This window comes from Mytilus californianus, unplaced genomic scaffold, assembly GCF_021869535.1.
Source record: "Mytilus californianus isolate M0D057914Y unplaced genomic scaffold, xbMytCali1.0.p SCAF_57, whole genome shotgun sequence".
Taxonomy (NCBI): domain Eukaryota; kingdom Metazoa; phylum Mollusca; class Bivalvia; order Mytilida; family Mytilidae; genus Mytilus; species Mytilus californianus.
This window is the reverse complement of record NW_026262709.1, coordinates 926391-943650: the sequence shown is the minus strand read 5'-3', so window position 1 is coordinate 943650 and position 17260 is coordinate 926391. Positions and strand designations below refer to the sequence as shown.

General features: G+C 31.5%; 1 protein-coding gene across 1 annotated transcript in view; it reads right to left on the bottom strand.

Moving 5' to 3' along the window:
* Positions 1 to 17260, bottom strand: part of LOC127703946 (adenomatous polyposis coli protein-like) — an 80766-nt gene that overhangs the window by 50286 nt on the left and 13220 nt on the right. The window contains exon 3 of the mRNA XM_052207983.1: positions 9662 to 9927. Coding sequence (XP_052063943.1) covers positions 9662 to 9917 — 256 coding nt within the window. The 5' untranslated portion in view covers positions 9918 to 9927. The remainder of the gene's footprint in view (positions 1 to 9661; positions 9928 to 17260) is intronic.

Below are 17260 nucleotides of genomic sequence, written 5' to 3'. Positions count from 1 at the left end.
GAAAAATCTCAGGTCATGTGAGACCTGCAAAAATCTGGTAATTTAAGTATATGATTATTCTACATGAACAAAACTACCTACAACAGATCTGCCAACTTTCCTGATTGATCAGTGATATCCCTCATGAGAGCCAAGAAGTACCAAGTAAGGGTTATATATATTTCTACATTCAAATAGTTCTCGTTATTAGTGTTATGAACAAACAAAAAAGTATAGGGGGAGGGTTGAGATCTCACAAAACATGTTTAACCCCACCACGTTTTTGCACCTGTCCCAAGTCAGGGACCTCTGGCCTTTATTAAATAGTCTTGTATGTTTTATAATTTTGGATCATTTTGTATGCTTCGGTGTTTAGTGTGACGTCCATTTTCCATGAACTAGCATACATTATTGTTTAGGGGCCAGCTGAAGCCTGCCTCCGGGTGTATAATTTTCTCACTGTCAGCCTGTGTTGAAAACCCAATGATGTCCTTGGGCTGTTTTCTGCTCTTTGGTCGGGTTGTTGTCTCTTCGACACAATCCCCTATTTCCATTGATTCTCAATTTTATAATAGATATTTGATGTGGTTTCTGGCATGCGTGACAAATGCTTTTTTTAGGAAGAACTTAAAGATGGCATTGAAAGATTGTCCATAAAATGTTCATAATTATCAAACATTGATTCGTGCCAGCCATCATTTCCCTTCAGGAAGCTTAAGTCAATATTTGTCATGCATGCCAGAATCTTCATCAAATTTTAATCCCTAAAATCCATTAGTTTATAACACTAATAATATTAAAATATCCTTTGAGATCATCCCTCCTGACTTTTGTTTGTTTCTTCATCAAATTTTAATCCCTAAAATCCATTAGTTTATAACTCTAATAATGCTAAAATATCCTTTGAGAACATCCCTCCTGACTTTAATGTTTGTTTCTCAGAGCTAAAAGCATCAATCAATTAAACATTTCAGCATCATATAGTTATCCTTTACCATACTCCATCATGTTCATGTCAAAGCATGTTAAAGTTTTCACATATAAAATCAATTGCATGTTCAACTTTAGATTGCTGGTTTATACCAAGGTTGAATCATGAATGCAACTTTATAGGAAATTAAGCCTTAATACAAAATTCATTTTCATAAAACAAAAGGCGGTCATGATCTGGTGACATGAGCTTAGATCTTAATTCAGAATTATTTTTTTTTATATAAAAGCGCCATATATTTTACAAAGATGATCACGTGCTTAGATTTCAATGCAGAATTAAATTTTATCTTTATCAAAGTGTCATGCATTTTACAAAGTATTGATGCCGTAGTTAAAAATTAAACATTTTCTGTTTGAATCTACAAGCCTGAAGCTGAATTTTACAAAAATTTTAGTTGCTTCTATTGGCTTGTAGAGATGACTTTTACAGGCCCGACGGCATTTTTACAAGCCTGAGCTGGTGGGCCTGTAGTTGAGTACAATGACTGTAGTACTCTCTAAAAGGTTTTAGTCAAAGCACAAGTAATTTAGTGATTGTAAGCAACTTATTCTCTAACATCTTCGTCAAAATGATATCTGAATCTTTTAAACCTTCTAGAGCATATGATATCACCCCCCTCGGTTTTTGGTGGGATTTGGTATGTATTTTGGAATCTTAATTATATAATGAACTAAGTTTCAAGAGGCATAGTTATAAATAATTTTCAATGAGTTTAAATAATGTGTCATTAGAACAGTGTAATAACTTCTTACTCAAAGGACCAGAAGATCTACCTACATATTACAATCAAACAATTTAACAATTTTACATACCAGTACTTGTAAATGGAGAAATTTTTGCGCAGGGGCTATTTTCACTCAATTCACTAACTGTTAAATATTCGAAAATATCTTGAACCCATATTTCCCATATGCAAATGATTTGTAAAAAAGCAATAATTTTGATGTACAGGGGCCAATCTGTTGATGCAGATTTCACCCACACGTGAACATCGTGCATTTAAATCATGAAAATGACAGCCCCCATCCCCAAAATCAATATTTACAATATTATATAAAACTAAGAGACTATGGTAAAGATGATGCATGTATGTCATATTTGTAAATTCAAAGGGGGATATCAAGTTTTTAAAGAATCACCAATACCCTTAGTTCGAGAGCCAGAACCTCCCAAAAATACTTCGTCAGACTTCACAGCAAAAGTCAACATATCCTTTTAATCATATTTAATAAAAGTGTTAGAAATTTTTGAATAAGGTGGAGAAATGTAGATTCCACCACTGCATCAAGTGTGTTACGATATTTCTCCAATCGAGACAGTTATATTTCAAAATTTAAAATGCGAGGCTTGGCGAGCTTTTCAAATATTTAAAATTTAACTGTTGAGAGTGGAGAAATATCGTAATACACAAGATATAGTGGTGGAATCTGTTTCTCTGATGAATTTAAGTCGATATCTAAACAAGTTTATCCTTCCTGTTCAATGATTTCTTTATGTGTAATGTCATTGATCAGACATGGTCACCTTTTTTCATGACGTCACATAGGAAATTCAGAAGAAATCAAGAAAATTTGACGTCATAATTGAAATTTCGACCAATCATTTGCTGAGAACCAAGTTTTCTCTAGAGATGAGAAATATTTTTCTAGCACCGATCGAGACATGTGAAAATAGCATGAAAATTATAGAACAGTTTTATCAATTGTCTGGCATATAATCAATTGTTGTAAAGTAGATATTCATACAAACAATTAAGATTTGTCAGATAATATTCAACTAATATGCAATTAAAATAATTATCTAATCAGGTAACAGATGATATATTAAAATTAGATGTTCGCATGGATTCGATTTTGGCATTTATGGCTATCTTTATTGATATTATTTTAACAGAGTCCTCAAAAATATTAATTTCAAAATGTGTGTACTTAAAAAATTTGTATTCAAGATTATCTTTTTATTTATAAATTCAATATGAATCACATTTCAATTTTCATTTAAATTTATATTCGGAAATATACTGGTATACTCACAAACAAGCATTATCCAATAGAGGGAAAACTTCAGTAAAAACTTTTTTTACCATTTTATGAGGAAAACAAAAGAGATCACACTTACTCATTAACTGTAATGACATTAAAACGAAAAAAAAATCCTTTAACCAAATTCCAGGAAAATATGTTCTAGAGTTTTATTAGTATTAAATTACCTTTGAAAATAACTATTTATTAATCAATTTCATTATTAACAGTTATCAGTTGAAACTGACACAATATTTACTAGAATCGATTATCAGCATTTAGTGATGATTCTGTACGATGACTCACACAGTTAGATTACCATATACAATACTTATTGTCACAATAGAAATTCAGTTATCCTAGAATTCTAGGGTGAATAGAAGTCTACCCACACATAGTTTATTACCCAGTAAATAATAAATAAATGACTCAAGTGTCAGTTTCTGTGTCAAGGACAATATTGGCTGAAAATGACAGAACCTTAAAACAAGAGGCTCTCAAGAGCCTGAATCGCTCACCTGTATTTCAGAGAAGATTTTTAAATGTTAGCAAACTTGATGAACAAATGTGTAAAGTTGTCTTTAAAGGGCAATAACTCCTTAAGGGGTCAATTGACAATTATGGTCATATTAACTTTTTTGTAGATCTTACTTTGCTGAACATTATTGCTGCTTACAGTTTATATATATCTATAATAATATTCAAAATAATAACAAAAAACTGCAAAATTTTGTTAAAACTACCAATTCAATGGCAGCAACCCAATAATGGGTTGTTCGATTCGTCTGAAAATTTCAGAGCTGATAGATCTTGACCAATTGAACAATTTTACCCCACGTCAGATTTGCCCCCTATGTTCTACTTTTAGCCATGGCGGCCATGTTTGGCAATGGATCAAAACTTCGGATACAATTTATAAACTAGATACCCTAAGGAACATCTATTTAAATTTTGAAGGTATTTGGCCCAGTAGTTTCAGAGGAGAAGATTTTTTAAATAGTTTACGAGGACAGACGACCGCCAAGTGATGGCATAAGCTCACATGGGGCCGAAGCCCGGTGAGCTAAAAATATATACACAGCTTCTAACATAAAACATTAAACTGCTTCGCCAAGCGCAGCTGGATACGACCGCAGAGGTCCAACCCTAAACAGTTGGGGCAAAAATGGACACAATATCAAGCTTGATACAGGTCTGAATTTGGATTGTAATTAAATATTTGACACATTATAAGCTGACACAGAATAAATGTAGTCAAAGAACTTGAAATTGGTTATATGATTTGAAGTTATATTCAATTGAAGATTTCTTGCTGTTGTGCAATACTTAGTAAATCTGTTTTCAGACTATATACAAAGAATTAGCAAAATAAATTGTTACCCCTAATTTTCTTTGGAAAATTGACAATTTCTTAAATCTTGAGGGGAAAAAAAATGACCCCTCCCCCTCCTCCCTTTCCAAAAAAAATGATATTTGAAGAAATTTTCTTTTATCTAAATGTGGTACAATTTATGAGACATCCATACAACACAAGTTATTGTCTGAAAACTAGTAATGCTTGTTTTAGACCCTTTTTGTCCCCTAATTCCTGAACGGTTTGGGCAATTACATGTACCCCCCAAAATGAATCCCAACCGTCTACTTGTGGTATTGAACCTTGTGGTACAATTTCAGAGCAATCAAATTACTTATACACAAGTCCTGAAACTAGAAAAATGCTTGTTTTGGGCCCCATTTTGGCCCCTAATTCCTAAACGGTTGGGACCATCACCCCAAAAACAATCCCAACCTTCCTTTTGTGGTATTGAACCTTTTTTTAAATTTCATAGAGATCCATACACTTAAACTAAAGTTATTGTCCAGAAACCAAATGTCTTCGGACGACGACGACGTGATAGCAATTTATTCGACCGCTCGTATAAAACATATAAACTAGAGGCTCTAAAGAGCCTGTGTCGCTCACCTTGGTCTATGTGCATATTAAACAATGGACACAGATGGATTCATGACAAAATTGTGTTTTGGTGATGGTGATGTGTTTGTAGATCTTACTTTACTGAACATTCTTGCTCCTTACTATTATCTCTATCTATAATGAACTTGGCCCAGTAGTTACAGTGGAAAATATTTTGTAAAAATTTACAAAAATTTACAAAATTTATGAAAATTGTAAAAAATTGACTATAAAGGGCAATAACTCCTTAAGGGGTCAATTGACAATTTTGGTCATGTTGACTTATTTGTAGATCTAACTTTGCTGTACATTATTGCTGTTTACAGTTTATCTCTATCTATAATAATATTCAAGATAATAACCAAAAGCTGCAAAATTTCCTTAAAATTACCAATTCAGGGGCAGCAACCCAACAACATGTTGCCTGATTGGTCTGAAAATTTCAGGGCAGATAGATCTTGACCTAATGAACAATTTTATACCATCAGATTTGCTCTAAATGCTTTGGTTTCAGAGATATGAGCCAAAAACTGCATTTTACCCTATGTATTATTTTTTTGCCATGTCGGCCATCTTGGTTTGCGGGCAGGGTCATCGGACACATTTTTTAAACTAGATACCCTAATGATGATTGTGGACAATTTTGGTTAAATTTGTCTTAGTAGTTTCAGAGGAGAAGATTTTTGTAAAAGATTACAAAAATTTACGAAAAATGGTTAAAAATTTACTATAAAGGGCAATAACTCCTTAAGGGGTCAACTGACCATTTTGGTCAAGTTGACTTATTTGTAGATCATACTTTGCTGAACATTATTGCTGTTTACAGTTTATCTCTATCTATAATAATATTCAAGATAATAACCAAAAACGGCAAAATTTCCTTAAAATTACCAATTCAGGGGCAGCAACCCAACAACGGGTTGTCCGATTCATTTGAAAATTCCAGGGCAGATAGATCTTGACCTGATAAACAATTTTACCCCGTGTCAGATTTGCTCTAAATGCTTTGGTTTCAGAGATATAAGCCAAAATCTACATTTAACCCCTATGTTCTATTTTTAGCCATGGCGGCCATCTTGGTTCGTTGGCGGGGTCATCGGACACATTTTTTAAACTAGATACCCCAATGATGATTGTGGCCAAGTTTGGTCAAATTTGGCCCAGTAGTTTCAGAGGAGAAGATTTTTGTAAAAGTTTACGGACGACGGACGACGGACGCAAAGTGATGAGAAAAGCTCACTTGACCTTTCAGGTCAGGTGAGCTAAAAATGGAGAACAGAAAGATTGATTGATTGTTGGTTGCTTAACGTCCATTGGCAAATATTGCATGTATGTTCAGGACGAGAGAGAATGGTATATAGTCTGAAAGTCATTGTAATGAATTCTAAGCCTCTTTTGAAGAGAATAAATGGAAAAGAGAGAATCTATCTCAGTGTTTACAAGGAAAGGTTCTATCAAATGTCGGTCAAATTTGTCACACAAAAGTCAGGCAAAATGATATAAATGGAGTACATGTACATTGTATATTGTTTGGATAACAAATTCACAACATACAATGACATATCAAATGTATACATGTTTTAATTTATTTTGATCTTAAAATTACTGAAAATAAGAATTTCAAAAATACCATTATTAGGTATTTTTTAAACATTTCAATATGCAAATGTATCTGCCTGAGGCAAACAGTACAAGTTCCACATAATTTCACCACTAGAAGTAAGTAATTCCTTGACAAGCAGGTAACTGTATGTTTTCTGAAGTCAGTAACTGATTCGTACTAAAAACTAAGACAAACTGACCTGATAATATCCATGACTTCTGCACCTGGTGTTAAATCTATCCCAAATATCCTACTTTATATTGACTAACCTTTGGTAATGATTTGGTCAAATACACCTCAAGTGGAAATACTAATATAACTTTTATCATCCATTAAATTATAGTCCATTTAAACCAAGTTGTATTTTCAAATGTACTCTACAGAGTCCTTGTACAAATTGTGTTTTTATTATAATTCAAAATATTGAGATTAAAATAAATACTTCAGATTGAGGTTACAATCCCAGGTGTTATGTATATATATATCTGGAAAATTGAAAAATAAGGTGACATCAAAAATGTTTTTACATACTGTGTTCTTTGATGTTGTTTTCAAGTACAAGATCAAAAGGTAATTCTTATGAGGTTCACAAGAGGGGGTTGGTGTTACATGTTGTATCTTTATTATTCAATTCTTATTCTAATTGACCTATAATCTTTATCACTTAAAGCCAAACTGTAAAAAGAACTTTCAAAGGTTTATAAATACATATTAAACATTTTAACTAATTATCTGAGAATAGGTACATACATGTATTATATAGTAGGCTAAAAAGTCACCATTTATTATAAAATAAATACCTTATTCTTGCATTTTTTACAACATTCTTGCATCACAGCCTTTATTTCATTTTTGAAGATTTATTTAACACAAATCTTCAATTCATTCTAAAAACGTCATAAATCAGTCAACAATAAACAAAAATATTTTGTTAAATAAAAGCAAATTTTTATCTTTCCTCCTCCCTGTGGCCCCTCTGACCTTTATCAGAGTATCAATATCTCTTTATAAACATATAAACAATCAATTACCAGGTGATGACTATCAATCACTATAAGATCAATAGTATAACTGATAATCAATGTCACAGGGGGAAGGTACAGACTACTTACTAAGACCTACCATGATTAATATACTCATGACAACATATCTGCAGTACTTTATATTTGCAATCGGCACAACTTTCAAATACTTTCAAAATTGATATCATCTTTTCATTCTAATGATTCTACCTTCTTATTGTCAGAGGGGAAGGTTCTTCCTGAGACCTACCATCATTAATGCTGTTAAATATAAATAAGAAGATGTGGTATGAGTGCCAATGAGACAACTCTCCATCCAAGTCACAATGTACAAAAAGTTAACAATTATAGGTCAAAGTACGGCCTTCAACACGTCGCCTTGGCTCACACCAAACAGCAAGCTATAACAGGCCCAAAAATGACTAGTGTAAAACAATTCAAACAGGAAACTGACGGTCTAATCTATAAAAAAAAACGAGAAACGAGAAACACCTATGAACCACACCAACAAGTGACAACCACTGAACAACAGGCTACTGACTTAGGACAGGTGCATAAAAATGCAGCGGGTTTAAATGTATACTCTGACATTACAACTTATCTGCAGTATTTATTTATATAATTGCAATCAGCAGTTCCAAATATTTTCAACATTGATATCATCTTTAAAGATTTGGACACAGAGTTGGTTTTTATTTTTTTTAAATTAAAATTTTTTTTTAGTATTATTTGTATTTTTGTTTGTATTTCTAATTTGTTCATTATATCCATAAAAGGCATATACGTAAATTTTCAATCTTAGAACTCAATATTATGAATGTTCTGCAAAATGACATGGTTATATATATACAAATAATAAACTGTTGACACAAATTTGATATCATCTTTAAAAAATATTTTTCTTCCACCTTCTTGGATATATTTTTTTTTTATTATTTTCATATTTTTTTTATTATAATTCATATAAATGTTTATATTCCTAATTCAAAAAAATAAATGTAATTTTTCAAGCTTTTAAGTACTCAATATTTAATTATATTCTTTCAATATAAGACTCTTTTTCATCTTTTTATTTTATTTCATCAATAACTTATAGCATCTCCTGTAAAATGACATGGTTATAAATATAAGCATTTTATAAATTGCTCTTTCCATCAACAGCGACAGCACTTTGACCACAAAGTCCAAAACAAGAGCATACTTTTTACATATGGTACTTTACACTAGTTATTTTACTTTTCTTTCAAATGATTTTTGAGGCTTTTTATGTCGTTAAATGTTGGGGTTATAGGTTAGATAGCCCTTCTCATAGTATAAGACTGGGAGTTCAACTTAATAAAAACCTTAACATACCTCTAGACAAATGGTTAGACGAAAAATTTGATACCACCTACATTATAAGCCCTTTTGTTACAAATTCTTTTTCAACTTCAGCAGTTTCAGTGTAATTAAAACCCAGGTATCAGATATCTGTTAAAAGTGTGTTGATCTTTTATTCTACTAAATCTTCCAAAAATTCCAATTACATTAACACTGTAATCCACCGTAGATCAGTGTTGTTGACTTAGAGATTCTAGAGATCTAAACCATAACATTCTTCTACAGTCCTTTTGATACAAATACCGTAGTTATCCAATTATAAGGTATGGGGCAGTTCATTTTTTTCTGAAAGGGCAAACAAATACTCCTAGTCCACGGAAACTATAACCATTTTTTTTTTATTTACTTAAAAAAGTCTGGAAGAGGAATACAAACTGGATATTAGTTTAACATAAACAATACGGTTTTAAGATCTGAACATTTCACAGCTTGTAGAAAATAAAGAGGAAATTAATAGATGATATAAGAAAATGACAAGAAACTAAAAGACAACAGACTGGTTTTAATATAAATTATCATTGAACGTTAAATAAATCAATTCATTTTTTTTGCAGTTTTTCTGCCAATAAAAGAAGGGGGATAGTGACTATTAAAGCAGGGGTTTATGGGATAATCACGGTACTTTCTGTTAAAAAATTCTGTGTACAGCAAAAAGCTAGTTATAGAAAAGCTCTTTAGCAGAATATGAGTACATTGATTCTAACTCACCATTAGGATTTGTATCTCTACTTTCACCGCCTCCTCCCTGGGCAAAAACATGGATCCCTTCTTCATCAAACTCATCAAAACTAGCATCCTCATCATCCATTTTGGTGGCAGCAGTGGGATTTTTCATCTCTGTGACTTCATTTTCCAGCTGTGTTACATTTGAAGAATTTACATGGATTTCTTGTCTCAGTTGAGAGTTTTCACTTCTTAAATTCTCAACTTGTCGTAAAAGTTCATCATATGATGAAGATGCCATTTTCTGAAACCTGAAAATTAAATTGCAATGTCTCAATATATGTTTCTTGTTTTTATTAGTCATGATACAAAGGGAGGATGCATTTTAAAGACCTTTCAAAATATTATGGTTTAATATAACATGGTTTATGATGGCATTAGATGTGAGTGCCTTTTATAGCCGACTATACAGAATGGGTTTTTGAACTGTCAAAGGCAGTACAGTGGCCTATATATAGATATTTGCTTACTATCTCTTCATTTTATCTCTGGTGGATATTTGTTTCATTGGAAATCATACCACATCTCCTCATCTTTATATAAGATGCAGACGTTTATGCTTATATTGGTACATGTTGTATTCACTACAAAAGTCAAAAAGTCTGAAAAGACCAGTTTTTGTCTGAATTTGCATGAATTTTTACTCGACATTCTTAATTTGTCTGAATAATTTTTAAAAATTCTTGACATAGTATGAATTTGTCTAATAAGGTTCTTGATTTTTCTTGACAAGTGTCTTGACAGTATGAACATTGTCTTAAAATTTTTCGACACTTCCTGTATCATCTGATAAGAGTCTCGATTAGTCTGGACCAATTCTTGACTGTCTTAAATTTGTCTCGATCTGTCTTGACATTCTTAATAATGTCTGAATATGTCTCGACATATTCTTGACATTCTAAATAATGTCTGAATATGTCTCGACACATTCTTGACAGTCTTAAATATGCCTTGACACTATCTCAACAGTATAAATTTAGCCTGAAATGTGAACAGACTTATTCTGCACTGTTTATGACATTCTATTGCTGTTGTATACTCCTTTTTATTATAGCTAAACTAAACTTTGAAGAATCAAGGATTAATTTGGTATAGTAAGATACCCTTTTGGTGCAACTAAGTTGGAATACCCTGAATAATCCCCCATGTAGTTTAATTTTGATTTATTTTTATTAAACATTTAAGTAATTGTTTTCACTTGGAATATTAGTCAAAGGTATTGACAAACAGCATTTAGATTTTTGCCGTTCACAAAACTGCCAGTCAAATTTGCTTTACTAAAATAGGTGTCTTGTATCTCTTTTGGATCCCACAATTCATCTTTTGGGTTTGTGTGGCTAAAAAAGAGGGGGGGGGGGGGGCTTTCGTTTAGGTCAAAGAATTTGTTCCCATCTTGATTCAAAAACCTTATTCATTTTTTAGAACAACCCAAAAACATTTTTTATTCAAATGTGAGTGTTGAATTTTATAATTTTTTATCAAAAATAAATATTTGTGATAACTCCTTCCTGAAAAAAAAAAAATGTTTAGATCTATATTATGCAAGTCTGTGTGAGAACCATTTCATAAGACCGATGATTTCTATAGAAATCATTGATGGGACCAATTATAAATACATTTTTGTTATTATTCCTGGAGTAGATAATAATTTTCTTTTAATCTTTGGGAATTATTCAATTTGTTTTTATGTTAAAATAATTAACTTCATAATTTTGATGAAGAAAATCCATTTCAATTCAATTTTTTTTTCATCAAAATGATGATTTTCATTTTCATCTATCAACAAACTTTTTAAATTGTAGTGGCATGGTCGGTCAACTGATAAGTTGTATGGCTGATTACAGGTAAAGCAATAACTTCTATTTGACAGTTGCGTGTACTCTGGGGTGTGGAATACCTTAATTTTATGGGGAACATCCTGTCCATGTGTAATACTTAATATATTCTAACAGATGACATTACACAAATTTTTCTTCTTTAAAATGAATGATTTGTATATCATAATTTGCTATTTATATAAACCACATTTTGGTATAATAATTATTTACCATATCAACATTGAATATTATGAATGTAGAATGAAATATGTCTACAGTATGATTGGTTTGAATCATTTAATTTATAAGATTTAGGAATCAAAATTTGTAATTATTTAAAAACCCACATTGAAATTGTTTTATATCAACACACCCACATTTGAATTATTTTATACTTTAGATTTCATAGCCATATTTGCATTTGTAAAAATATTTATATACCCAAATTTTGAATTATTTAACATGCCCAACTTTTATTTTTGTTGTAAAGAAGTGCAACTTGAAACAACAGTATATCATATAAAGAGAAATAAAGATTAAAGTTATATCATGAATATTGGTCATGATTGGTAAAACTCAGAACTGTCAAGTAAATTTAAGACACGATTCAAAATGTCCAGAATATGTCGATCAAGCCATACTGAGAAAAAATAAGAATGTCGAGAATATGTCGAGAAATTTCAAGACAGTATTCAAATGTCAAGAATTTGTCAAGAAATTTTAAGACCATATTCAGAATGTCGAGAATATGTCAAGTAAATTTCATACAAATTTAATATAAATGAGAATTTGTCAAGAAAAATTAAGACACAAGTCATACTTTTGGAGAATGTCGAGTAAAAGTTAATGCAAATTAAGACAAAAACTGGTCTTTTCAGACTTTTAGACTTTTGTAGTGATTGTAACAAGAATGTGTGTCCATAAGACACAACTCAAGCTATCATTGACTATCACATTTCCATGTTGACTGAACCTTGAAATCTGGGTCAATTTTAAAAGTTCACATCATAATGAAGTTTCAAGTAAATAATACCACACAAAACAAAACTCTTTTCTGATACAGGATGGATGAATGGACACACCAGCTAGAAACATAATGCCTTCCTTCTATATTAGGCTAGGCATAAAAACAGGCTGATAAAACATTACCCTAAACAGATAAAACATGTTATCTTTTAGTTAACATTAGAAATGTTAAACAAAGCCAGGTCTTCCCTTATGTGAACATCATCTCTCTTGCTACAAACTTTTAAAGAAATAAAAACAACTTAAGAACTGTCATACATCAAATTAAGTGACTCATAAGTAATCACCTAACCTAAAGAGGTGTCTTTAGTTGTAATTAAGGTCACACCTTCAACCAGAGAAAAACATTTAGCTGTAATTAAAGCCTGATAATCAGATAACACAGCTCCCAGTGGAAACATTAGCAGTATAAAACAATTAACTAAAATCAAAAAGAAATAAACAAATGTTCCTTTTATCAATATATGCTATAGTTACATGTTCCTAAAAGCTTCCAATAAGCTGGAATTCCATCAGGGAAAATAAAATTTCATCAACAATACATAAATTAATTTGACAATTCCAAAATAAAATGTTTCTGGAGCTTATTATAATCCATAGGAAAAAGTAACAGGATTTCAGCAAGCATATGGCCAAAGCTCATTGAGTTTATAATCAATATGATCAACAGGTCTGTGAGAATTGACCAAGGATCAGAAAGCAAGAGCCTAAAGAAAAATAAGTGTACATATATGTATCTGTCCATAAACAAAATTTTCAGGTTAAAATAATCATTGTATTTCTGTTGACATGCCTAATAAATTAGGACTTTGGTTACAAACTTACTTTATCCATTCATACAAAATAATTTCTCACAGGCACATTTCTGACTAAAAGTACATGTAAATAGTGCTCATCTAAAACAGGAAATATATAAATTTTTCAGAATATGAGGAGATAGGAGGGGGCATTAACCAATTTGACAGCAATCCTACGACACAAATAACCAAAATACAATTAGGGTCTTACATGTATTTTCATACAGAATGCTAGAAATATTGAATATTCAACCAAGTCATAGACGGGATTAGGGTGTTGGACTCATGATACTGTTTTTGCTCGATAGTTTGTTTTCTTGGTAGAGCATTACAGAAATTATTTAAAAAATTTTGTGATTCTTAAAATTTTTTTTAAGAGATCTCAACAGCAGACTGATATCATAAGATTTTACTTCATTGCCGATCTCTGGTATAATTTAATACAATGTACGTCTTCAGTAAAAACTAGCATTTTTATTACATTTACAGGATCTTTACAGACATAAATTTAAAACTGCCTATAAGATAGACTACTTGCTAATACAGCATCAAATTTGATTAAATATACAAATAAGCCTGTATAATTCTAAGAATTCAATATCCAATATAAGGTTTTTAGAGATTACTCTACAATAGACAATAATAGAAATCAATAGGAACTAATGTATGTCACCTGCAGGAGTATGACTCATTGTTATATTGATTCTCAAGTTTTACTAAAAATCTTGAATTACAGGAGACAAAGCACAATAATTTAAAGAGTATTAACTACAGCTATAAAGATTTTAAGAGTACTTATAGCACAGCCAGTTGTATTTTTGCACATGGGTCAAAATAAAATCCAAAATGTTAAAACATATGTTTGTCTTAAGTTTGGGCTTTTTGATATCCTGTAATGACATTTCTGTAATTCTATATTGAAAACCTGAAGATACTTTTTAAAAATGCAGCTTGAATTTTGATAAACAGACGTTACAGTGTTCCTGGCTGCACAAGATAGAACAGTGACCCGTCCTTGGTGTCTTCAGTCTTCACAATAAACTTTTAAATCTACAGACCCGGATCTGAATTTATGAAAAATTTGAGTTAGATTCTGTTGGCCTGATCATGTAGTGATCATTTTTACAGGCCCGAAAGCAATTTTACTTTTATATTCATGATACAGTCAAACCTGTATTGAGTAGTCACTCTTGGGAAGTAAGAGAGGTGAACATTTAAAAAGAGGTTTAACAAAAATTCTGATTCCAACATCCACCGTGGACAAGATCATGGGTAATTTGTTTTAGTGTTTTTAATAAATAGTTATCTTTCTTGCGAGCAGTGAAATAACAAGCATTCTGAGAGTATTGCATGGCAATACATAGTCCCCTACCGGTTAAAAATTAATTGTTCTGGAACAAAATGCTAACTTGATCTATAACTTGTCATGATGTAAACTATATAACAAATATCAAGTCAATATCATCAAGCATGACGAAAAAAAGTGTGAAAAACTGATAATTAAAGTGAATTTTCTAAGTCCAAGGACCATAACTCTGCAAAAAATCATCAAACCGAAACAAAATTCAAACTTGGTCTGTAACTTGTCATGATAAAACTATATACCAATTACCAAATCAATATCTTCAAGCATGACGAAAAAAAGTGCGGAAAACTGATTATTTGAGTGAATTTTCTAAGTCCAAGGAGCATAACTCTGCACAAAATCATCAGACCCGAACAAAATTCGAACTTGATCTGTAACTTGTCATGATAAAACAATGTACCAATTATTAAATCAATATCTTCAATAATGAGGAAAAAAAGTGCAGAAAACTGTATATTTGAGTGAATTTACCAAGTCCAAGGACCATAACTCTGCACAAAATTATCAGACCGGAACAAAATTCGAACTTGATCTGTAACTTGTCATGATAAAACAATATACCAAATATCAAATCAATATCTTCAAGCATGAAGAAACAAGAGGCTCTCAAGAGCCTGAATCGCTCACCTGCATTTCAGAGGAGGATTTTTAAATGTTAGCAAACCTGATGAACAAATTGTGTAAAATTGTCTTTTAAGGGCAATAACTCCTTAAGGGGTCAATTGACAATTTTGGTCATATTAACTTTTTTGTAGATCTTACTTTGCTGAACATTATTGCTGCTTACAGTTTATATATAACTATAATAATATTCAAAATAATAACAAAAAACTGCAAAATTTTGTTAAAACTACCAATTCGGTGGCAGCAACCCAACAATGGGTTGTTTGATTCGTCTGAAAATTTCAGAGCTGATAGATCTTGACCAACTTAACAATTTTACCCCATGTCACATTTGCTCTAAAAGATTTAGTTTTTGAGATATAAGCCAAAAACTGCATTTGACCCTTATGTTCTATTTTTAGCCATGGCGGCCATGTTTGTCGATGGATACTAACTTCGGATACAATTTATAAACAAGATACCCTAAGGAACATTTAGTTAAAGTTTGAAGGTAATTGGCCCAGTAGTTTCAGAGAAGATTTTTAAATGTTAGCAAACTTGAACAAATTGTGTAAAATTGTCTTTAAAGGGCAATAACTCCTTAAGGGGTCAATTGACAATTATGGTCATATTAACTTTTTTGTAGATCTTACTTTGCTGAACATTATTGCTGCTTACAGTTTATATATATCTATAATAATATTCAAAATAATAACAAATAAAATGCTCCGCAGGGTGCAGCTTGATACGACCGCAGAGGTGGAACCCTGAACAGTTGGGGCAAGTATGGACACAACATTCAAGCTTGATACAGCTCTGAATTTGGATTGTGATTAAATATTTGACACAGCATAGGTTTCTGACACAGAATGAATGTGGTCTAAGAACTTAAAAATTTTAAATTGGACATTCACTTATTATGGTCCAATATCCAAAATCTAAATACATGTACATGGTTAGATTCAGCATATCAAAGAACCCCAATAATTCAATTTTTGATGAAATCAAACAAAGTTTAATTTTGGACCCTTTTGACCTCAATGTGGACAAAGTTGATAACGGGGCCCAAAAATCAAAAATCTAAATACATGGTTAGATTCAGCATATCAAAGAACCTCATATATTCAATTTTTGTTGAAATCAAACAAAGTTTAATTTTGGACCCCGATTTGGACCAACTTGAAAACTGGGCCCATAATCAAAAATCTAAATACATGTTTAGATTCAGCATATCAAAGAACCCTAAGAATTCAATTTTTGTTAAAATCAAACTTAGTTTAATTTTGGACCCTTTGGACCTTAATGTAGACCAATTTGAAAACGGAACCAAAAATTAAGAATCTAAATACACGGTTAGATTCGGCATATCAAAGAACCCCAATAATTCAATTTTTGATGAAATCAAACAAAGTTTAATTTTGGACCCTTTGGACCTCAATGTGGACCAATTTAAAAACGGGGCCCAAAATCCAAAAACTTAATACATGGTTAGATTCAGCATATTAAACAACCCCAAGAATTCAAGAATAAAACCCAATTGAAATTGGTCAAGAAATAAGCAATTTATACGAAGTATCTTCTTTTGCACAATACTGTGCAATTGAATATTTCTTGCTATTGCGCAATACTGCACAATTGACAATTTCTTGCTATTGCGCAATATTGTGCTATTGGATATTTCTTGCTATTGCGCAATACTGTGCAATTGAAGATTTCTTGCTATTGCGCAATACTGTGCAATTGAAGATTTCTCGCTATTGTGCAATACTGTGCAATTGAAAAATTCTTGCTATTGCACAATACTTATTATATAATAATTTACACATCCTGTTTGGTGTGTATCTCCTACCATATCATTCTTATTTGCTTTTAAATATAAATCAGAAATAACAAACTTAAAATGGAAAATTTTAAAAGAAAAAAATGATTCATCACCCCCAAACTCAATCCCAGCCTTCCCTTTGTGGTATGGTAC